The 25,250-nt window shown below is 45.1% G+C and overlaps 1 protein-coding gene across 2 annotated transcripts in view; it reads right to left on the reverse strand.

Moving 5' to 3' along the window:
• Positions 1-452: 452 nt before the first annotated feature.
• Positions 453-25,250, reverse strand: part of LOC133496775 (A-kinase anchor protein 7-like) — a 28,876-nt gene continuing 4,078 nt past the window's right edge. For both annotated transcript variants that reach the window (XM_061812754.1, XM_061812755.1), the window contains 5 exons: positions 24,013-24,173; positions 20,008-20,120; positions 19,342-19,388; positions 18,506-18,606; positions 453-2,382 (listed from right to left, as the gene is read on the reverse strand). In XM_061812754.1, coding sequence (XP_061668738.1) covers positions 2,168-2,382; positions 18,506-18,606; positions 19,342-19,388; positions 20,008-20,120; positions 24,013-24,173 — 637 coding nt within the window. In that variant the 3' untranslated portion in view covers positions 453-2,167. The remainder of the gene's footprint in view (positions 2,383-18,505; positions 18,607-19,341; positions 19,389-20,007; positions 20,121-24,012; positions 24,174-25,250) is intronic.

The raw sequence follows: 25,250 nt of genomic DNA on the forward strand, positions 1-25,250 counted from the left end.
AAAGTAAGTTCCTTTCGGCTTGTCCTGTTAGGGGTCGCCACAGATGAACGCGCATATTTGTGTAGCAGTTGTTTTTCGGGGAGCGGAGGCCCCTGTGGGATTCGAACTCACGACCTCTGTTTTACCACTCTTAGCTACGGTGAGTCTGGCGTACATCCCTGAATCCATTGTACAGGATTCAACCCAACTAATTTATCGTTTACAGCTCACGCGTGAAGTCAATGACAGACACGGATATCGGTTGAAAATTTCATATCCTGTTTTATTGTTGACGTTCGACACCAGCGCAAACACGACCTCGCCGTAACCGCGAAGGGAGACGGAGGAGCACTGATCAAATAAAAACGGTGTCGCGCACGGAAGAAGATTTAACCATGTGGGCCACGAGGACAAAGTGCGGATTAAAGGGGATTGGGGGGGGGGGGGGCTTTAAGGATCTGGTGACAACAACAACAAGACAATCAATGAATTTTATTTGATTTTTTTTTTTATTATCTACGACGGCATCGGAAGAGGGATGAAAGCACGTGGGACAAAAAAAAAAACACGTGGCGAGAACAGAAATTGTGTCACGTTCGACACCGGTCCAGCTTTGACGCGAGCGTCGTGGTAAGCACAAAAAAAAATAGATAAAAAGATTACAAAATGCGGACTGAAGGCCACTTTCAACGGTTAACTACGTTGCGCTGCCCTTTTGAACAACATAAACGTTCCAAGTCACAAGCAGTTTGCGGCAAAACTAAATCAAAAAATTGTCGCGCGTGAATCTCTGAAACGCGAGATTGTGGCTCGTAACAAAGCTGCAAATAAAAACAAAAACAATAATTTGAAGCTCAAAACCCAACAGTGACGCAAAGCACAGCTTTTTCTTAACATTTAAAATAAAAACAAACAAACCCCTCACCAGGAAAAAAATAAATAAAAATTAAGAATAATTCCTGGAAGCAATTCAAAAAGGAAGCTCTTGATGTGCAAACAGTTTTTGCTTTTGGACAAAAAACTAAATGTTAGCATATTGTTACAATTTTACATCTTAATTATTCTAGTTCGTCTTTTATTCTTTCTCATGCTATTATGGGGTGGGAAGTTCTCATCAAAATTGTAAAAAAAAAAAAGTAATTTTTACATTAAAATTGTACTCATTTCATGAAAAGTTTTTTTTATTTACAAGAATATAGCTACAATGCTTTGATGATTTTTTTTTTCCTGAGAAAAATCACTTTTTCAGAAAAAAAATTCTTTCCATTGCAACTTAATTTCCTCATATTGCGTTTTTTTTTTCTTTTAAACAGCAATATATTGACTTAATGGTTAACGTTCATTAATCTCACAAATCAATAAATTGTGGACGCGCGGTTGGCATAACTTCACCGTGGATGTCCTCGATCATCACATCCAATCAGGTTTTGCAAAATCCTCCGACGTGCCTGTGCGGCAAGCGCTTTGTCTCCGGGCCACTAGAGGGCGACATGCTTTCAGTCAACAACAACAACTTGGTAGTGGTAAAAAGGGGGAAAAAAATTGTTTTTTTAGAAGAAATTATACATCACAGATTTCGTCTGTGTTTGGAGCGTATCCCCTGCAATAAATCGTCATGTTAAAAAAAAAAAAAAAGCATAATAAAAATGATTTAAAACAACTAATAGTGTATGTAGTAGTGCTGCTTTTGTTAAATGTCTGTGCTGACATGATTAGTGTGTGAAATTTAGTTTTTAGTGCGGCTTGATCTGGGTGAGCTTCTCACTGCTGCCCCCTCAGGACAGCGGTAGAATACATTTAACACGAGCGCACTTTGAGACGTCGAAATTCAAATGAATACGAAACGACGAGTTGTGCTTTAGAGTCTGATCAAGTCTCGTGGTCGGTTTTCACGAGTCAGCATATAACAAATCCCGCCCCAACTCAAAAGTAGAATATCAATTCAAATTGGCGAGGTAGCGGGAACCCTGCGGTGTACTTCGGTGAGACACTTTGGGCCCCGCTGGGATCACCGAGCTACCAGAGCCCAGCTTGGTGAAGTAGCTAGCGCGAGCAACAAGCCTCAGAGATTAGCCGATTACGCCGGGCCCGTTTTGGAGGTTAGCTGCGTGACGGCGAAGCGGACCGGACGCTTTGGCGATCGGCGTCCCCCGCTCAGCGCTTCCGGTTAGCTCCGGTTCCCATGGCGTCACTTCCTGGAGTCCGCGGCGCCGTTAGCGTCCCTCGTCTTGGGCGCCGCGTCCCCGTCCGGGTTTCCGGGCGGCTGCCCCGCGTTGGGCCCGCCCCCGTTCTGGAGCCGTTCCTGTTTGTATTGCTGCACGGCGCGACTGACGGCATCGTCCACCAACCGCTTGCTGATCCTCACGAGCTCCGCCTCGTCAGGCTCGGAACGCCGACGACCGCCTGGGATGAGAGAAGAAAAAGTCGGAAAGAATTTGGTCAAATTCACTGAGTTGTTGTTGGTTCATTCAACATTGTGCACGACATTCACGGCATTAAGTTTTTTAATCCATCGCTTGCCCTTGGGTAGATTTCTTTTGGTTATTTCCTGAAATACTACCAAAGTACAATAAAGCCTCGGTTCTCGAACGTCCCCGTTTTCGAATGAAAATGTTGAGATTTTTTTGCTTCTGTTTTCGTGCGAAAATCGGCACTCGAACGCCACCGTCGAAACCCGGAAGTAAGATATTGCGCACGGCCAGACCTGCTGACCCACGACGCGCTTTGTTATCAATTCCCACGCCTCTGAAAAAACCCGAAAATAACAATGTGCGTGGGGCAAGCAGCTGACCCACCCACGACGCGTTTTGTTAGTCAATTGTCTACTACTAAAGCATACATTTTAAGCAAAAAATAAATGTATTTCTTAAATTATTTTATTATATAAAACATTTAAACTATACATTTACTTCTACTATGCAGTTTATTATTAGGAAAAGCTAAAAAAAAATGCTTTAAAATGTCCATTTTTTTTAAGGCTTGGAACGCATTATTTCTTCTTCCATTCATTGTAATGGGAAACATCGATTCGGCTTTCGAACACATCACTTCTCGACCCATTTTCTGGAACGGATTGTGGTCGAGAACCGAGGCGTTGCTGCACTTTGAAGTGACATAAATGTCATGTTTTGGCGCCGTCTTGTGGAACGTACATGGAATTCACGTCTTTTTGGGAGGCCGCCATAACCAGCCGACTGCTATAATATAATCTCGCAATATTTTTTCACCGGCTATTACACCTTCACGACTTTTCCCGCACAGCATTATGACCTCACTCCCATAAAAAAAAAAAACTCATTCTAAACTGATTCATTCTCGTAATATTCTCAACTTTATCGCGACAGTAAAATACAAACCAAACTAATTTAAAATACATAAAAAAATATAGATATAAGACAAGCGTCGCGCTGTAAAAATCTTCCCGCGTCCTCCCCGCAAGAAGCGGCGTATTGATTTCCGTTCTCAAAATACTTTATGGATCTTTGCGGGCGAGGCTGCTCCTTTTGTGTTGAGACTGCAGTATATTTTGATTTTTTTTTTTTTTTTTTTTTATCATCTCTTGGAAAAACAACAAAAAAAAAGAGCTGACAGGATCCTTAATCAGTTCTCACCTCCTGATTGGCTTGAATCACTGAGATTAAATTGCAATGATTTTGTTGTGAAAAGGCTGACGTGCAATTCAGCAATTACAGCAGCAACAACAAAAAAGAGAAAGAAAGAAAAAGAAAGAAGCACCAATCGTTCCCCACCCTCCCGACTGATCATCGATTGGATCTTTCATCCCAATTTGTGATTGGCTTTGATCGGATTTTGTACGACGGCGGTATTTTCGCGACATACTTGAGCGCTTGCGATGCGGCGCCAAATCTGCAACATAAACACACAAACATTTGGCCACGCGGGGGCGCTGTGAGCTCGTCGTCAAAGGAAAATGGAGCAGTTCGAGCCTCGAGCTAAGAGCTTGTAACTTAAAATACTTGTATCTCAAATCATCTTTCGCCAGTGAAATGAAAAAAAAATGCCATCAATCAGTTCTAGACACCCCCACCAAACAAAAAAAATTGGGTAAAACTTCCATTGTCTAACATCGTCCACTTGGTGGCAGTATAATAGTCATGCTGACTAACAAAGCTAAATTTCAGAGTTTGTGCAGGTATAAAACATTGCGAGTGAGATGCTATCCGTTAGCTCGTCTCTGACGTTCATGAGAATCATGACCGAAAGTTGTTGGAATGATGTACCGTAATTCCCGGCCTATGGCGCTAACGCTAGCGTTAAACTCTTTCTGTGTACAGAGGCTTATAATAATAGATGCGCTAACACTAGCGCCAAGCTAACACTAGCACCGCGCTAACGCTAAACCGCGCGGTGGCTGCTCAGAACAAGATGGCGACGACAGGTCAATGAAACAACCCGAGAACTGAATGTAGCCCACAAAGTCGGTCGCTACCCCCCCCCCCCCCCCGACTCGCTCATAATTCAAAACGTTTCCCGTAGAGATAATAAAAATTGTGCGACGGCGACGACAGATGCAGCAAAAGCTTCACCGGACACCCCAACCTTGATTAGACTGCGCCAAGTCGTTTACATTCAGCGAGTCGTCTTCAATCGACGGCGGCCGTAAACGCTGTACCAAAAACGACCGGTCGGGATCACGATGATATTACAGCCGCTGGAGCGGAAAACGACCAGCGCGTAACTCTGGCAGTCGGGCTGTTGTTATCGGTAGCATCAACGCTTTCGCTATCAAGCTCGTGTACGCGGTCTTCTCGACTTTGTCGGACCCGACAACAGTTTTTGGGCCGGTTTTACGATGACGTGAGCAAGTTGCTCCTACTTTGCTCTTTCGTGCCGTAACGTCGGCGCAGAAACCGGCGGATGCTAACCAGGCTACCGTGCTAGTTATCAAACCACGTGGCAAGACCATCGTGTTTATTCCGCCAATCCTAGAAATGCTGTACCTGGAAAACTACAAAAATACTTTTTATATGAAATACCAGAGGATTTTTTTTCAGTTGTTATCATGAGCAAATATTGTATTATTCGGTTGTCAGTTAACAAAATTAGAAAATGCTAGCTCGCTAACTTTTGTTTTTTGTTTTTTTTTTTTTTTCCTGTTGCACTGTATTATCAAAATTGGTGTACAACTGACAGTGAAGAAAATGTTTAATTACATTTTCTTCGTTGACTTAAGTGAAGGCATCAATCATCGTTTTCTATTTTTTTATTTCTATGTACTGTATGTCTATTTCTAGCAACCTACACGCTCGCAAATGGGTTTACCGCACACGAAAAGAGACGAATTGCAAAGGTTCCGAATGAATCCCGACCGCGTTGGTCCCGACGCCGCAAAAGACTCGTGAAATGTTCATTTTTCGCAAAACCTTCTTTTCGCCCTGAAGGCCTTGAAGTCATTTTGTTTGTGTTCCCTCCAGCGCAAAACTCCAGCGAACAGCATTTGAAGAGTACGTTTTAAATTAAACATCAATTTTCTTTTAGCAAGTAGAATTGCTATTTAAAAAAAAATAAAATACCGCAATGATGGGTCTCGCATTAGCTTAGCCTCATTAGCTTCAGCAGGCTAACAGTAGCGCCACCTCCTGTTCATATCTTTGAACTTTTGAGTATGTCCGCGAGCAATAACGCGTCGTTTCACCTTGACGTTTTGCTTTGAAGCAAATCAGAAACGTCCGATTTATTTATCCGACTTCAGGATGCAGAATGATTATTGTGATTGTTTGACTGTCGGCGACATCATCAGAAGGGCCAAAAAAAATAAAAATTCTGATGAGCTTGTACGTAGCACTTACGGTATTACATTGTATTGTACTTTATTGATCAAAAAGTTGCATTATATATATTATATATACTGCACACCACTTATATCTCTCAAAGATACAAAAGGCTAAACATTAGCATGCTAGCACGGACCGCCACAGCATTTAGCAGCTAGCTTGATTCATTATTTGTGTGACAAAGCGAAAAAGCTCGTTTATACTGGGGGGGGGGGGGGGGGACCTTTCAAAGCGCCATCGCTTGGCATAGCGACCTGACACACACACACACACACACACGCTCGTTTCTCCCCCGTTTAGCGGCGCTCAAACGGGGCTTTTTAAATTCCAGCCGGGCTTGTAAAACGCCCCACGTGGGAGCGAGCGTCTAATAAAGTTCAAGACTGACGGGAGGCTCGTTAATTACGAGCCGTACCCAAGAGGAGCCGCCGTCGTTTCATTTAAGGCGAGAATCAAACCGTCGGCGGGTGATTTTGTTTACGTTTGCACCCCGCTAACGTGTCAGCAACTCATTTCCACATTTTTTTTTTTTTTTTTTTTAAGGACTGAGCTGAGCTCCTCAAAGGTGGAAAAAAAAAAGCCGACGCGAAAGCCGTACAAGATGAAAAAATATTACCGTAATTTCCGGCCTATAAGCCGCGATTTTTTCCACACGCTTTCAATCCTGCGGTTTATGCGGTGATGCGGCTAATTTGTGCATTTTTTCTAACAGTCGCAAGGGGGCACTCGAGCAGAAAAGGTAAGAGTGAGACTGGTGGAATATAAGTGCCGAGGAAGTGACTTTTACCAGTCCGCCCGTTAGCGCTGCGCTAGCGCGTTACTGCCGTGTCTCAGTGATTTTTACCAGTACAGCGAAAACTCGAACAAATCGGTTTTCGAACGAAAATTTTGAAATTTTTTTGCTTCTGTCTGAACGAAAATCGCTACTTGAACGCCCCGGAAATAACGCAACGCGCACGGCCCGACCGGCTGACCCACGACGCGGGCTGTTATTGTGAATTCGAACGCACCGCGAAAAAACCCGGAAATAACGACGCCGGTTGTTATTGTGTATAACGCAGCCTCTGTACGCAGACGTGGGAAATATGGATTCGGTTTTTGAACAAATTGCTTTTCAAACCGCCTTCTGGAACGGATTGTGGTCGAGAACCGAAGTGGTGCTGTATGTTTTTTTTCTTTAACTGGCCCTGTTAGCATGGCACTAGCGTTAGCGCGGCGATGCTAGCGTTAAACTATGTACCGTTGTTCTTTGTAAATATCTCGTGTTTCAATGTGGGTTTAAATGTGGGCACTTGCGACTTTTCCACGGCTGCGACCAAATGGTATTTCCTTTACAAATGGTGCGCTCTGTAGGCCCGGAATTACGGTAAACACTTAAAGGCGAAAGAAGGGACGGCTGACAAAAAAAAAAAAAACGAGGCGAAAGCGCCCTCGTCGGAGGTGAAGTAGTTGGGGGGCAAAGTTCTGCCGGCGACTTGCCGAGGAAATTCTTTTGACGTCAGATACGGACGAAAGCGGCGCCGGCGTGAAGAACAAACATTCTTATCGCGGGCCCGCACTCGAAGGTTGCCTTGCCGTGAGGGTTAGTTGAGGCTTTTTCTATTTTTTTTTGCAATGTTTAAAGAGCTGATGGAATCGCCGAAATGATATATAGAGCAATATTTTTTTTTTTTTTTTTTTAACTGTGAGAACATCGAGCCGCGACGTCGGAAGCAATAAAGCCACTACGACCGCAGCCAAAAAGGGATGAAAAATGAATTGGGGGGGGGGTGTTAAACGTGTACCCTCAACGCTGACGGAGCCACAAAAGCTGCAACAGAAATTGAGACGGATGCCAAGAACCGAAGAATTTTTTATTTTTTTAATCAAATTGTCATTTTCGACTCAGAAACTGGAAAAACAAGAGAAACAGGAAGCGATCGGTTTGATGCGGAACCATTTTAGACCCATCCATCCATTTTCTTATCCTTGGGTTCCGTCCCAACTGTTTTTACCTGGGGGGGGGGTTTGAGGATAGCGAGGTGGGGTTCTCAAGTTCAGTGACCACCTGTCGCACGCGGCGAGAGCGCCAGTGTGCACCACGCCCATTTGAAGCGTCTAGCGCGGACGGTGTGTACCGATCATCAGCGCCGAGAATATCCAATTGCATCTATCCATCTATTTTCTTTGCCGGATATCCTCACGAGTCACTCTGCAGCCCCCAAAAAAGAACCCATGTAAGTGATGTTAAAGATAACAATGCCGCACTGTAGCTAGTGCAAACAGTGTGCGCCCCCCCCCCCCCCCCCCCCCGCGGCCCTACAAGTTGGCCGCCGAGACGGCGGCGATGAATCCAATTATTGTTTTTAGACGGTGAAGAATTTGGCGGCGGATGTGGGAAATGTTGCTTTTAACGTCCTGTCGGCTTCAAATCTTGAAGCGAGCGAGGCCGCCTTTCGATACTTCGACTGCCTGGACCAGTTATTAAAAAAAATGAAAAGTGTTATGAAAGAGATGAAACCATTTATAATTAAAAAAAAAAAAAACATTTTAATGAATCTACCGGCATGTTAGAAAAGTAAACAAATCTTCTTTAACGTTTGAAGGATTTTGGTTGTCGTCGCGTCGCGTGGCCGCAAAAGCTCAAGGTGCGGTACTCAACTGGCGGCCCGCGGGCCCTGTGTGTCCCTGGTTGAAACAATTGCGGTCGGAAGTCGCCACGGTCGACAACAAGTCCCAAAACCGGAAAAAGTTGGCCGCTTAAGAAATTGAAAGACCAGCGTCTTCATCTTAAAACAAACACGTCACTGTCAGGGCGATGAAGTGTTTTGACATTTTTGATGAATGACTGTAATTAATAACGTGACCCCCTCCCCCCCCCGATCATTACGCAACGGCCATCTTTTTTTTTCTCGAGAAACGGGCTGGACGAATAAACTCCAGCCCGCCCTCTTCGCTCGCGTGTTTATCCAAGGCCGGCGCTGAGAGCTTATAAAACGTCTGCCGCAAACATTCCCGTCAGAGCATTAAAAAAAAAAAAAATGCATTTTTTCTTCTTTTTTTTTTTTTTTTTAATGCTCTGAAAGCCCAAACGTCCGTTTCGACGGCGAGCGGAGCCCCCCCTCGTCCACATTTGTCCTTCCTAAGTGACGCGATGAGGACTGATGGGGACGCAGCAGCTGGCCGCCGAGGCCCGCCGGGCAAGGCGCCATCTTGGCGCCGACACGATGACCACGATTCGGGGACTCAAAGGAAAAAGGCGGAGCAAGTCCAGGATTTCCCGTGTGCAAAATAAAACGCGTCGCCGATGTTTGCGAGGTTTGGACGGGCGCCATTTTTTTGCGGCTAACAGGTTTTTTTTTTTAGCTGCATAAAAAGGAGACAATTGAAGTCATTTTTCCACATTTGAAAGATGGAAATGTTCTCGCCAACCAGCCCGACGATCACCTTTTCTAAAAAAAAGTTTGTAGCCAATTTATTCAAATTTCATCGTTTCCCGGGAATAGCTCGGTTAAAACCGAACACTTGCATATGAGAGCAAAAACATCCGGATGACATTTTCCTCCATCTGTGTGAAGGGTAGGGGGGTCGTGGGGGTTAATACACCGTGGAATATTTTACATTTAAACGTGAGGAGGAGCGAGGAGGCGCTGACTGAATCCTTTTCCATCCATTTTCTTTGCCGCTTATCCTCACGAGGGTCACGGGAGTGCTGAAACCTATCCCAGTTGTCAACGGGCAGGAGGCGGGGTACACCCTGAAGTGGTTGCAGGCACTCCCCCACAACCCTCGTGAGGATGAGCGGCAAAGAAAATGGATGGATGCGATAGGATATTCTCGGCGCTAATGATCGGTACACACCGTCCGCGCTAGACACTTCAAATGGGAATGGTGCACATTGCGACAGGTGACACTGAACTTGAGAAGCCCACCTCGCTACCCTCAAAATTGCCGTAAAAAAAAAAAAAAAAAAAAACTGAGTGACTTACAGTTGGGACAGAACCTACGGGTAAGAAAATGGATGGATGCAATTGGATATTTTCAGCGCTAATGATCGGTACACACTGTCTGTGCTAGACGCTTCAAATGGGCGTGGTGCACATTGGCGCTCTCACCGCGTGTGACAGGTGACGCTGAACTTGAGAAGCCCATCTTGCTACCCTCAAAATTGCCGTCCCCTCCCAAAAAAACCTGAGTGACTTACAGTTGGGACAGAACCTAAGGATAAGAAAATGGATGGATGCAATTGGATATTTTCAGCGCTAATAATCGGCACGCACCGTCAGCGCTAGACGCTTCAAACGGGCGTGGCACACATCGGTGCTCTCGCCGCGTGCGACAGGTGATCCTGAACTTGAGAAGCCCACCTCGCTATCCTCGAACCCCCCCAGGCAAAAAAGAGAGTGACTTAAAGTCGGGACGGAACCTAGCCTGGACGACGACACCCCGATTTGGAAAAATACAAAGGCCCCCCCCCCCCCCCCCCCCAAGAAAAGCCAAAACAAAAGCCTTTCCTCATCTCCAAATCAGGCCTTGAAATTCCAAACTGGAGAAATTGAACGCGAGTCCCCACTATGTCTGTTTTTTAATTTTTCATTGAAAAAGGCTACAAAAAATGTCTGGCAAGGAAATTACGCTCAAAATGAAGTATGACACATTTTTCTTGGGGGGGGGGGGGGGGTCGGAAGGGGCAATCACAAACGTCCCACAGAGCAACAAATTGCTACAACGGCGCATGAAGATATATATAAAAAAAAAGGTGTTGCTTGTCAGTTCTTTTGAAAAAAATAATAATAAATCAAAGCCAATCCACCTCCCACAAACCTTTAAAGCGATTATATTTGTCATTTATTATTATTTTATTATCACTATGAAACTTCTCCAGCACAGTTAATCAAAACTCAACTCCAAAGTCACAAAGTTGACGGGGGTGGGGGGGGATCGTGACTCAGCGTGGTGTCTTGCGGACCGACGGACGGGGGGGGGGGGGGTGGGCGGGGGTTTGGGGATCGTGACTCAGCGTGGCGTCTTGCGGACGGACGGACGGACGGGGGGGGGGGGGGACGGTCTTGCTTAATTCATCACTCTCAATTGATCCCCGGATTAGCATACGACCTGCTGTATTTTTAGCGAGCGAGCACCTTTCTTTTGTCCCCGCCGGCCGCCCAGATGGCGCCTTTTGCGGGCGCCGACGCCGCCTGAGGAAATCAGTTCATAACGCGGCGCTGAGAAAAAAATAAATTAATGAAAAATGAAAAGGAGCTCTGACGCCTGGAAATTACTGGAACTTGGAGCGCAGGACTTCATACTCAACGTAGCCACTTTTATTATTATTTTTTTTTTTTTTAGACTATTGGAGTAGTTAGTAAGAGTGGCTTCACGTTGGATATTAATTATAAATGAACTTTTACTTGATCAATATGACTTCAGGATTCATATCCAAAACTGGAGCAATGTTTTGGAATATTTCTTGTATGGTTTACTTTTCATAGCAACTTTCTGTACTAGTAACGCATCTAAAATTTGTGACTTCACCCTGAATATGCAATTTTTTTTTTTAACATTTCCTTGACGTGTACTTTTGTCGCACTATCAATCCATCCATTTTCTTGGTCGCTCATCCTCACCAGGGTCGCGGGGGAGTGCCAGAGCCTATCCCAGCTGTCAACGGGCAGGAGGTGGGGTAAAACCCTCAACTGGTCTTTTTTTGCACTATTTACAGCCAATTTTTCCCAACTTCACGTTGAATGACATTTTTTAATCATTTCCTCGAAAGTTAGCCAGATCGCACAAATCCATTTTTTTTGTACGATTTCGCACAAAATTCTCAAGGCCATTGAATTTTCTTGAATACAGGTTGAGTTTTTTTTTTTTTTTTTTTTTTAAGAAAGCTTACAGATGAACTTTTTTTTGTGTACATTGTGCGACTAAATGTCCCAGAAAATTCACGTTATTCATCAAATTCCGCGAGTTGCATTTCATAGGTGCAATTTTTCGCCCCCGTTTCCAAGAAACGACTTGAGTGCGGTTGTCGCGGCCTTTGCAGAACTTCCAGGAAATTGGAAATTGGCCGGGCGACGTCTGACCCGCGCGAAATGTTCCGCCTCGCCCCGTTTAGCTCTTTTCATCAGTCTTCCCTCTCAGCATCCCTCATTCTTTGCGCCTTTCTCCTTTCGGAAGTAGGCCACAGCGGCTCGCCTGTTTACGCCGAAGCAGCTGCGAGGGAGCGCGGGACACGTGCGGCGGTGGCGAGGGGGGCAACGTGGAGGAAGGGGGGGGGGGGGGCAAAGTCGCAGCGTTTTAGCCCACCCCCAGACGCGTGCTCCGTGGCAAAGTCTGCGTTTATGGCGCTCGGCGTGACTCGAAAACTGATATACGACTTCGCTGTTCAATCATCAACCCGGAGGTGAGCGGGGGAAGCGCGGCGCCATATTTTTTTGGGAGATCCTGAAAGAGATTTAAAGATGGAATCCGCTAATCTGGTTTTGTAGAAAAACGTGTTAGGAGGAGATGACAGAATGCCTTGTGAGGATAAGCGGCTAAGAAAATGGGTGGATGGAAAATGGCACTCTATTACAGTGTACTTTATAAAACAAAACGTCGATTTACAAATGACCCGGTTGACGTAACAAATGTTTCATAAGATAAATGACCTCAGGTTACTTTGGATTTTCGGTTTATGGCGTTGCCGTGGAAGGTTCCGAACTTTCTGCATTTTTATTCGCGCTGTAACAACATCAGGTATCTCTTTTTGGGGGCCTAAAATGGCCACCAGATCCCACAATGCAACGCAAAAGCTGCACTGCATTGTGGGAGGAGACGGCATTTTAAACGTTGCTGAAGACGAAAAGGCTAAAACACTCCACAGTGATTTATTGGCAAATAAACGAACAAAATAAAACATCGTTGTGCGACTGCGACGGATTAATAACATTTCCATTCATTTCAATGGGAAACATGAGCTCGTTCTGCAAACAGTCTGTTCAGTCTGACAACGTGGCCGCGTCACAAATTAAATAGAATCCAGAGAATGAAACCCTTTTTGCATCACGATGTAGTGCTTCAGTCCGATGAATTATGCAGGTAATCTGGTGTACCCACGTTGGCCACCGGGGGCAGTATGTTACTCACACAGACACCAGTGAAGAACATTTTCAAGGCTAATTTCTCAATAAACTGCGGTGACGGTCATTTCCCACCCAGGATGAAGAATATATGCTTGGGAGGATTGTGATTTTGTCAGTCTACTGCGTTGCTCCACCGTTTGTTTAGGGTGACGACGTCGCGAGAGTTGATGCTACGTGTTAGCCGGTCAATGCCGTTTTCTATTATGTCTTAGCATTAAACGAGCAGGGGCGCAGCGTGTGATTGTATTTATGTTAAGAGTGACACTAACTTTCAAACTGGGAATTACCGTAATTTCCGGCCTATAAACCGCAACTTTTTTCCCCACACGCTTTCAACCCTGCGGCTTATGCGGCTAATTTGTGCATTTTTTTTCCCAAACAGCCGCAAGGGGGCAATCGAGCGGAAAAGCTAAGAGTGAGACCAATGGAAATGTATATGCCGAGGAAGTGACTTTTACCGGTCCGGCCCTGTTAGCGCTGCGCTAGCGCGTTACTGCCGTGTCTCGGCGATTTTTACCATTATGTTTTTTTTTTTTTTTTTTAACCGATCCTGTTAGCTCGGCGGCGCTGCTAACGTTAAACTCTGTGTACCGTCTTTCTTTGTAAATATTTCGTGTTTCAATGTGGGCACTTGCGGCTTTTACACGGCTGCGGCGTACGCATGTACCAAATGGTATTTCCTTTCCAAATGTACCGGGTGAGCCTCATAACCGGGTGCGCTCTCTCTCGGTTGGGTATTACAGTATACAACCAAGAAAACTTGCCCGTACACTGTCAAAACCGCACCGCATAAAAATTCACGCTGTAGCGGGGCGGCGATGAAGCAGCGGTTCACTGTCATCGTTTTGCATCGCTAATGCTATATCGTCAGCATCAGTACATCTTGTGGCGCGATTACAAAAAGGCCAAGGGGTGGGTGGGAAATCAAACGCTCTTGCGGAGTTGATCTTTCACATGCTCACTGAGCTGAAGTCTCTCGTTACTTTTGAAGGTCGGGGTGCCAGCGTACGACGGGGAGCTGACAAGCGGGGCCGGAGTCACTTTGCACATAAAGCGCTCCGTTTACAAGCCGGCTATTGTGCTAACGAGTCACATGCTAAACACACGCACGCGCGATCCCGACGACCTCCGGTCGCCCGGCCCGCCAACGCTCGTCGGCGTCCACCTGCGGTCGAGCACACTTACTGATTTTGTCCTCGGCTTGCGAGAAAGGGAAGCAGCACAGCTGACCCATGGCGCCTCCTCCCTTCTCCTCGCGACCCCGCTCCTCTCTTTTCTCTCTCTCACATAAAAAAATTCAAAATACTGATCTGATCCAGAGTTGTCCCTCCGATTATCAATACCGGTGTGACCCCTCCCCCCCCCTGCGCCCCCTCGCTGCCTTGTGACACGGAAAACACAAAAAAGGATTTAAAAAAAAAAAAAGGGGGTGGGAGATGGGGGAAGGAGGGTGGGGTGCAGGGAGCTTGCCCCGTTTCTCTGTCAGAAGAATTAAGGCTGCAGAGAGGACAAAAAAAGAAAAACAAAAAATGCACGAGTGGCTCCTCGCTTGCTTGCGCTCGCTCCACTTTGCAATGACACACTGACGAGGAAGAGGAGGAGGAGAGTAAGAGAGGGAGGGGGGGGGGGAGAAAAATGGTGTGTGCGTGTACGGGAGAAAAAAAAAAAAAAAAAAAAAAAATCAACAATGATCATTTTTAGGATTCTATGCACGTGTATGTGTGTGTGTGTGTGTGGGGGGGGTTCGCTTATGTTTATAACACCATGCAAAATTAATTATTGGCGTTTGTGCCAAGTATGAAGAGTGCGGGAGGTGGGGGGTGGGGGGGTTTATCCAGTAGGACAGTCGACCGCAATTGTAAATGTGAACGCGCGTGGCCGAGGCTTCCAGGCGCCGCCCCGCTCCCGTCGCTGTAGCTTGAATAATGGCCGCCCGATGGCCGCCGCATACAAGTCGGTATTATTCCGAGGTCTGCAACGCTTTCGGGCACGGGGGAAGACAAATGTGCGCGTTGTTTAAAAAAAAAAAAAGGAAAAAAAAATTCAAAAGGCGAATTTTAAAAGCAGAGGACGGCGGAACCGCTCCAAACAAAAAACGCAATCTCGTGATTTTTTTCCCCATAGAAATAACATTAAAAACATTATTCCAGCCTCTTCTCTGAAGAAATAATATTTTCTACTGATCTATGAATGTAGGACTCATTTCACCTTCAAAATTAAAAAAACTATACATACATTCATGGCGACATAGTGGATCAGCTGGTAAACAGTTCTGAGGACCCGGGTTCAATCCCGGCCCCACCTGTGTGGAGTTCGCATGTCCTCCCCGTGCCTGCGTGGCTTTTCTCCGGGTGGGCACTCCGGTTTCCTCCCACATCCCAAAAATATACAACATTCATTTGACACTCTAAATTGCCCCTAGGTGTGATTGTGAGTGCGGCTGTTTGTCTCAATATGCCCTGCGAATGGCCGGCGACCAGTTCAGGGTGTGCCCCGCCTCCTGCCCGTTGACAGCTGGGATAAGCTCCGGCACGAAACGGACGGATGGAGTAATATTGCTTACGACGGTCTCTATGGTCAGAAGGAGTAGCACAATGTCCAAAGAATCGAAGCAAAAAACAAACAAAACATTTGACACTTCACAAACATGACGTTGACGACGTCAAAACGCCACAATCGGCCACAAGATGCCGCGTGCGGCACGATTGAAAGGCTGGACGCTAAATGTCGAGGCGCGCGTAACGGACGCTCCCGGTCGTGCGGTTGCGCGTCGGGTACTCGGGACCCACGCGCACTCCACAATCCGCAGCACTTTGCGGCTTAATGGATGTTCACGTGGGTTAGCGTCGATGACGTTTGAGTCAATAAAACATTTAAGTACCACCACGCCCGTCGTCTGTGTACCTACAAAAATATGAACACGAGAGTGAGCGCTAAGCGCCCGCCTTCCAGACGGCTCGCGCGTCACCTCACGCCTCGTTTGTAATCTTCAATTAATCCCGCAGAGCCCTCGCGCCCTCTCGTCGGAACGCTCAACCCGGCCTCCGCTGACTCTCGTCGCCGCTTTTTTTTCCCCCTATTCTGGTCCACGTCGCCCACGTCGAAGCGATTCGACAGTTTTGCGCTTCTCGGTGCCTGACGTCAGATATTACGCGACCGTGAACATGCCTTCAATTTTGGTGAAGTAGCCAGCCTCCATCCGTCCACTTTATTTGCTGCCTATCCTCACGAGTGTTGCGGGGAGTGCCGGAGCCTATCTCAGCAGTCAATGGGCAGGAGGGGACACCCTGGACTGGTTGCCAGCCAATCGCAGGGCACACAGAAACAACCAACCAATCACACTCACAATCACACCTTGGGGCAATTTAGTGTCTAATTAATGTTGCATGTTTAGGGGATGTGGGAGGAAACCGGAACCCCCGGAGAAAACCCACGCAGCCACGGGGAGAACATGCAAACTCCACACACGCGTGGCCGGGATCGAACCCAGGTCCTCAGAACTGTGAGGCCAACGCTTTACCACTGTGCCGCCCAATATTACTCCTTCCACATAAATGGTGTAGAATACACATCTGTGAGTATTTTTACATTGTGGGTCTACAACTGTTTCTCCACCATTTGTGTTCAAATATCAATCACGTGGGGGTAAACATTGATATTGAATATTATCATTTTACCTGGAACATGCTTCCTGTTCTACATGATAAAGGAGAGCAGATGACGTAAGATAATAGTGGGCGGAAGATGGATGCATACAGGGAAAAAAAATGAAAGAAAATTTTGAGAATATAAAGCGCATGGATGACCGCTGACGGGCGTCTGTCGGGTGCAAGCAAACTGGCGCCTGTTGCCCGGAGACGACGGCGTCCATTTGGCCCGGGGCTGGCGCCGCGCGGATTCCAGAAAATAATAAGAATAATTCAGGAGACGGGAGTAGTTTGCCTCTAAAATGTCACCAGCGTTGGTGGAATCGATAGAAAGACGTCCCCGCGGCATCCGAGCACCTGCGCACATTTGACGGCCGTGACGCTTCCATTTTATTTTTCAAAATAATTCTGTCAATCAATTAGGACAATTTTCCGTTGCTACATTTGGAAGAATTCGCGGCATAAACCAGCGCAGGGTGCGTTTAATTCAGGCCGGCCTTGGTGGCTTTGGGACACAAAAATAACGTTTTTCTAAGCCTTCTTCTTCTTTTTTTAAAGATATGTACCACTTATCAAAATAAATATTTAACATGAAAGACACTCGAGTAGAACGTACAGTTACTTTTCCGAGGTTCTGATTGGTTCAAAGGTGCCGCAAAGCCTACAAATGCGCTTCCGAAATCAAAAGAATAATATTTTTTTTTCAAAAGGGAACAATTAGTGGAGCAAAGCGAAAAGATTGAGTTTGTCCTGGACTCGCGCGGCGGGCTCGTCGGGACTTGATGTCATCCGAAGCCGACGGCGGCAACATGACGTCGCTCCACGTGTGCGCGATCGTCGAACAGCGCCGGCGCTACCACGCGAGCCCCCCCCCCCCCCCCCCCACGCGTCTCCTCCCGACGGCCCAGTGATCCGAAAAACATTGTGACACATGATTGACAGCGCACACGCGCAAAACAAGGCCTTGTTTATCTTCACAGGCAATTCTTTTTTTTTTTTTTGTGCACCGATATTTTTTTAAAAAACAACATTTGCTGCAACATCTGCTGCGTTGCAAATTCATCAAGATACAAAAAGCAAGTTTTCAAATTGTTAATAAGATGCATAATGTCTCCGTTAAGCCCTACTTTATAACTTTATCCAAATAAGAGGGATGTTTTGTCATGTCCCATTCACCAAAAGAAAAGGCTCCTCAAGTCCCTCATAAAGCACGATGCAGTTCTAAAAATGTATTTTTAAGAAAAAGACAAGACTGGAAAAAAAAAAAAAGAATACTGCAACGATTCCAGCTGCTGTATATCAATTCCTTGCGGGTATTCCAATAATTAAAAAAAAAAAAAAAAAAACAGCCCAAAAGCTGTTCAATGTGAGCAAACTGAAATCTTAATCTCGAGAAGTGCTTTCAGATGTGGGGAAAATTGAAGGAAGACGAGCAACCACGACCTCGACGTGCCACGTTGGACAAAGAAGAAAACTTAATCGGTGGGCGAGCCGACAGCGCCCCCTGGCGGCAGCGCATTGCACCTGCGTAATAATCTAAGCACTCCTGGTGCTGAAAAGTTTCCTTGTTATTAATGTGCATGCGTGTATATTTTGCAAACTCCCGGCCAGGCTGAAACATCCCCGTCCACGCTTCAACTTGTACCGTTCGACAACTTGTCGCCGAGTGTTCATGTTCGCTACGGACGTCTCAGAAAGACGAACACAGCGAACGTACATATATGTTTTTAGCAACTTTTGTTTTAAGGTTATCTTATAACGTATGTAAGCTCCCTCTCTGTAGAAGAAGGGGAACTATGAGACCGGGGGACTTCCCAGTAAGCGTCTGCTGCGTTCCCAGAGTTCCCCTGTTCGTAACGCATGCGGATTCATCACAAGGAGACTTGTCAGCACGGGGGGAGCGCTCAGACCGGCCCGCCGGGCGGTTCCCCCCCCCTGGCGTGAAACCGCGTACGCGCGCCCGCGTCGGCCTCCTCACCGAGTGGCAGCGACGTCTCGGTGTGGTAGTAGCCGTCCTGCTGCTTCTTTTTCAGCATGGAGCAAAGATCCAGACGCGCCACCGTCTGCTCGCCGAAAAACCTGAACGGCAAGTGACTCCGTTAACTTTTCAGACAATTTTCAAGACAATATAGCTCCACCCCCCAAAAAAATTCATTATATGTTAACACGCTGCACGATACTTGATCATAACTAAGCCTTTAAAAAGGTAATTATGTAGTGTAATTGCGTGCTATTGCCACCAGATTACCTGAGAAAAATATTAGCATGGTTAAATACACCTGAATCGAATATATATTATATTTTAATAACTGATAACACTGAATAAGATCTTTTTTTAAAAATAAAGTCTTTTTTTAACTGATTTAGGACAACTTTGCATTGCTGAAATCTGAAAATGGCATCCGTCTCTCTTGTTTAGGTGCGTTTTTTTATGCCAGGTTGTTTCCAGTTCATTTATCAAAATGTTAAAAATGATACAAAAAAAAAATACCTGTAAATTGAATGTTACGTCATCACTGTTCCAAATTCAGGGTACGAACCTCCATTTATTTGAACCTCTAAAGCCAAAATACCTGTACATGTACACAAAAAATATGTAAAAATAAATGTGGCAGCAGTTCAAAAGTTTGACTAATTTAATTAATTGAATTAATCAAAATTCTCCTAAAAAGGCTTCAAAAATACATGTTACATATTAACTATTAAATAGTATATTATTATTATATTAATTAATTTATTAAGACCAATATAATTCACATAATTTAATTGAACACCTCGCGAAGTGTCCTGTGAAGTGAGGAGCTCCGACAGTACCTGCTGGTGTAGTCGGAGTAGAAGGAAGGGTCCACGCGCTTGATACCCTTCGGGGAGAAAGAAGACAAAAGGACGGTCATAATCCCGTTTTTCACGAGGATACCCAAGAGCACCGTTCGCACGCAAACATACTTTCAAGATGGGTGAAGTACAGCGTTCTGCTGCTATATTGCAGTTCTTGATTCGCGCCCGCAGTTTTATTAGCCGATTTTTTATTATGGGCTTTTTACGCCGTTCGTGCACGTCTGAATTCGGAACGGCGCCTCCGCGTTGTCGGTCGACGTGCCGGGCAGCACCGAGTTCTACTGCGATCGCTCGCGTTTGAAAAATGTACGGGTGTGGTCAATCATGCCCGCAGATATAAAGTTGCGGGCGTGTGTTCTGTTTGTGATTATGAGTGTACCCCTTTAAGAGCGGAGGGGGGCGGTGTCGGGTAAACTAGGAAGTAGAAGTAGGCTGAACAGTGGCCCATCTAGGATGTTTCACGTTGCGCGTTAGCGTTAACCTTGAGGGCTGTCGTTACGATTTTGTTTTGAGGCGATAAAAGCGTTTGGGAAAGGTAAAAAAAAAGCTAGAAATGTTTTTATCTACAGTAATCCTGCTTCCCAGATTTTCAGCGACAATATTTTAGATGTGTCCGGAACGATACAAACGGGCTAACCGTACCTGGGATCTGAGCTTTGGCGCTCTGGACAGCTTCATAATGGTGAGGTGCGGTTCAAAGCCGCGAGCGTCGCCTTCCAGAAGACCTCGCTCCTCGAAACGGCCGCACAGCAACTCTGCAACAAACCGGCAGACGTGGACGTGTCAACGTTGGGCCGTTTGGGAGCGTTTGAACTTTTTCTTTGGCTTTTTTTGACTCTTGCAGGAGCAGCCTCAAAAAGTGGTGGTCAGAGGGATCCGATATCCGCATGGAGTTGACTCAGAATCAAAAACAGGTTTTCTTGTTTGTACGAAGACAAATGATTCCTTTAAACAATGTAAAAATGGAACTCATTCACAGCCATGAATGTTTAGATTTGTCAAGTAGAATCCAGCCGCTCGCTGCCAATGACGCATATATTCGTCAAGTACAATTTTCAACGGGCAGGCGTCCTCAACCTTTTTGAGTATAATATTAGCAACATCAGCGGGACAAGTTTGTTCGCACAAAAACCAGCTGTTTTTAAGATTAATTACGATTTTGGTGATTGCTGATTCCTGATGAGCGTAGAAGCCAAGGAAAACTTTTTCTCTGGTGAAAGAATCCAAGGAGTCTATTCTCTTCTGGGTGGTTTTGCGCTTATTCTGTCACACAGCGAATTTGCAGTTTTTGCTACTTTGAAAACGGCTGGCAACAAATTAAATTCTGATCTCAGGTTTGAGATGGATGCGATGTTGGCGTGGGGAAAATTCTCGGGCAGTTAGCGTCTACGCCGCGAGACGTGAAAAACAAGAAGGAACGTAGCGCGGACGAGGCAGCCAAGGAAAACTTTTTCTCTGGTGAAAGAATCTAAGGAGTCTATTCTCTTCTGGGTGGTTTTGCGCTTATTCTGTCACACAGCGAATTTGCAGTTTTTGCTACTTTGAAAACGGCTGGCAACAAATTAAATTCTGATCTCAGGTTTGAGATGGATGCGATGTTGGCGTGGGGAAAATTCTCGGGCAGTTAGCGTCTACGCCGCGAGACGTGAAAAACAAGAAGGAACGTAGCGCGGACGAGGCGCGTCACAGGATGCCAAAGTCAGATAAAGACAAGGACAGGACAAACGTTAGACAAAGGAGACGCGCCGCTATTTTAGGAATGGCGGCCCGCGGGGGTGCGAAAGGTTAGAACGTGATCAATAAGAGCGAGGGAGGCGGCAGACAGCGTGGCGGGACGTTGGCCTTCCTGCCCCGCAATGTTTCAAAACAACAACAACAACGCGGGTAGGAGGGAGCTGCTTTTAGCACGCGAAGGAGCGTCGGCTCGCGAGTCCGCCAAGTGGGCGTCGTTACGTCTTCTGCCACGACTCGCCGTGCGCGCGCGTTCTCCAGACGCGACAAGGAGCTCGTTTGAGTAGAACAATATTGTGGAAAATGCATTTTTTGTTCCAATCGTTCAATTAAAAAAAAGGGGGGAAAAAAAAAAATCTGACATTATAGAGATTCTGGGCCCTGCGATTGGCTGGCAACCAGTTTGTGTACCCCGCCTGCTGCCCGCTGGGATAGGCTCCAGCACTCCCCGCGACCCTCGTGAGGATAAGCGGCAATGAAAATGGATGGATGGATTATAGAGGTTCAACACACAGCATAATATTTGATGAGTTTGTTTCTCAATACTGCGGTGATAAAGCTAATCAAAAGAAAATGTGAATACAAATTACATGAGAAAGAATTTTCAACATCCCGATTATGCAGGAATTGCTGTTGTATATTATACAGGGGGTATAAAAATTCTACACACCCCGACTTAAATAGTAGGCTTTTGTGGAATAACATAATTTGACCGAGATACTGTAATTTCCGGCCTACAAACCGCGACGTGTTTCACACGCTTTCAACCCTGCGGTTTATGCGGTGATGCGGCGCTAGCGTTAGTGCACCTGGTTATAAGCCTCGATACACAGGAAGAGTTTAACGCTAGCGTTAGCATGGCGCTAGCCTTAAACTCTGTGTACCGAGTCTTATAACCATGTGCGCTATGTAGGCCGGGAATTTTGGTATATCATTTCAAAACTTCTTCCACCATGAATGTGACCAATGAGTCCAATTAAATAAAAATATGGGTGTGCACATCCTCTTGCAAACAAAGATGTGGATCAAAATGATTTCAAATCAGAGTCAGCATCCACCTGACGCCATTTAAAGCGCTTCTCATTAACCCCAAATAAAAACTCAGATGTTCTAGAAGGCTTTCTCTGACATTCGGGTGGTCATATCGAACACGCCGCAGTCGGCAGAAAGTAAAAAAAGATGAAGCTTCTGGAATGACCCAGCCAGAGTCCAGACCTCACTCTGATCCAACATCAACTTTTGAAACGTTTTTGCACCATTGAGACACAAACATTGAGTGCTGTCAACAACAATGAAAAAAAAAAAGTAAAGATGCTAAATGAAAGGATGAATTTGACAATCTGATGAGCTGTCCTTTTTTTTGTAAATATTTGCCCTTAAAATATTTCAGTTTGTTTGTTCAGTGAGTTCTATGGGTGCGAAGTCACACTGAAGGTGGAAAAAGCTTTGAAATTATTCAGTCTTCTCATTTTCTTACATCATTAAAACCTGGGATTTGAATGGGGGTGTGTAGACTTTTTATAGTCGCCCCCTAAAAAAAAATGTTAACCAATGTATATATTACTTTACTTAAACTGCTTTTTTAAAAAAATCTATATATATATATGGGCAAACAAAAAAAATAGAACATTTAAAAAAAAAAAAAAAAAAGAATGATGTCCTGCCCGACAGAATCAAATAAAAACAAATCCAAAACTAATTTGACATCCATCCATGTTTCTGTTTTTCTTTTTTTCCCTCCCAAATCCCAACAGGAAATTCCCCTCCCACATGGACTGAGCAATAATCTACTTTATTTACAGTCCACCTGCAATAGTTTAAAGACAACTATGCAATAAGCCACTTCCTGTTTGCACTGTCTGCGCCCGCACAACATTTTAGCATTTTAGACTTTCCGAACGAATGCCGAAAAAAAAATTTGGGAGACAAAGTTGGCGTGCGAGCGGCCACGTTCGGTGTGTGCGCGGGAGGCGCTGATGGAGGAAGAAGAATCCTCTTAAAAAAAATAAATTCCAGCTTAATAGCTGGGGCCAAAGGCACAACATGGGGATAAAAAAGAAAACATGCAAAGGCTTTGGGATGATATGAACAGATGGGCACAAAAACTGATATTTTATATATATAAAAATAAAACATATGCCAACATACAGCATTTAAAAATAGAAAGAATGAGAAAATATGTGCAGGATATAAATTGTTTCCATTTCTATTATTGAATTCAAGATATATTTTTTTAAAAATCAATATTTAATTGTTATATAATTTATAAAAATATATTTATGTAACTATATACTGACATAAGAATATACTTTTTTATTATATATACACCTGCACACACATACAGACATTCTGATTTCATGTTATACATAATCAACATAACACAAAGAAGTTTCCATTTCTATTATTGGATTTAAGAGGGGGGGGGGGAAATCAATATTTAATTGGTGTATAATTTATAAAAATATATTTATGTATGTATTTCAGAATGGGGCATCAATATTTAATTGTTGTATAATTTATAAAAATATATTTATGTATGTATCTTCAGACATAAGCACATCTATTTTTTTTTAATTATATATACCTGCATACACACATACAAACTAATTTCATACTATACATGACAATCAATGTAACACTAAGAAATACAATTAATAATACTATTACATGAAACTATTATTGTACTTATAACATTATGGAATATATTATACGATACTACAAAACAGCCTCGGTTAGCTCAACCCCAACCCCCCAAAAAAAAAATTGTTTTTAAAAATTACCCAATGACCACAAAGCACAAGATGTCACATGACAAACTCAACAAAAGCCAAAGTAACCAAAAATAACAAAACGTACTTACGATATGACGCAACGCACGCGTACAACAAAGTATTGTTCAATATTCGTGCGACTGACCTGCCAGGCTGCGCAGCGCGCCGGTGTGCGGTCCGGGCGCGAGGGCGGCAAACACCACGTTGTTTCTGAAGTGAGCGACGCCCGAGAAGGGCAGCGCCAGCTCCGCCCCTCCCAGCAGCTCGGCCAACGACGGCCCCGCCTGGGTCAGCGCCGCCGCCGCTCTGACGGCAGAAACAAAACACGCGCACGGATTGCAGAAAGACACAAAAACCGCACGGCTAATCCTCGCTCTGCCTCCCTCTCGCATTACATCACGACGGAACGTCACGATTGCTCGTGCCGCCATCTTCTACTTAGCGCAGATTAAGCATCACGTAAAACGCCTTTTAGCCCATCAAGTGGGAACAGTAACGTATGACAACGTCGGATTTATTCCTCATTCATATTGCGTGCACATTTGTGTGCAGTTACCCACAACATCGAGTGTTTGTGCGATCACACGTTGGCGTCCACTATACATCAATAAAACGCATTTATTTCCATCCATCCATCCATTTTCTTAGCCGCTTATCCTCACAAAGGGAGAGTACTGGAGCATATCCCAGCTGTCAACGGCCAGGAGGCGGGGTACACCCTGAACTGGTCGCCAGCCAATCGCAGTTTAAAGTGAAAACGCATTTCCTGCATCAGATTTGGTTCAAATCCCTTCATTATTAATAATAGCCAGCTTGGATGATTGGCCGTCATGCTCGCATCACATCTTCAAGTGTCTTTTGCACATAAGTTCATTTCTACAGACAAAAACTACATATTTCAGATACAGTAAAGCCCCAGTTTTCAAACGTCCCCGTTTTCGAATTTTTTTTGCTTCTGAAAAAAAAATTTGGTACTCGAACGCCCCCGACAAAAACCCGGAAATAACATACTGCGCGCGGCCAGAGCAGCTGACCCACGACGCGCTTTGTTGTGAATTCCCACGCTGCCGAAAACACCCCGAAAAACCATAATGCGCGCGGCGCAAGCAGTTGATCCACCCACGACGCGTTTTGTTATTGTCAATTCGAAATCCCCCCGAAAAAAAAACCCATAAATGACGTAACGCGCACGGCGCAACCAGTGCACTTTTGTTATTCCGTATAGCGTAGCCTCTGTACACAGACGTGTCCCGGTAGTGATTGTTGTTTTTCTTCTTATGGCGGACTACCGCATTCACCCTCAATCACGCTCCAAAGAAGGCAAGTTAGTAGTTTAAAGTTATTCTGCAGTTTTATTAATAAAAAAAGTTAACAAGGCTGGGG

This window comes from Syngnathoides biaculeatus, chromosome 23 (genome assembly GCF_019802595.1).
Source record: "Syngnathoides biaculeatus isolate LvHL_M chromosome 23, ASM1980259v1, whole genome shotgun sequence".
Classification (NCBI taxonomy): domain Eukaryota; kingdom Metazoa; phylum Chordata; class Actinopteri; order Syngnathiformes; family Syngnathidae; genus Syngnathoides; species Syngnathoides biaculeatus.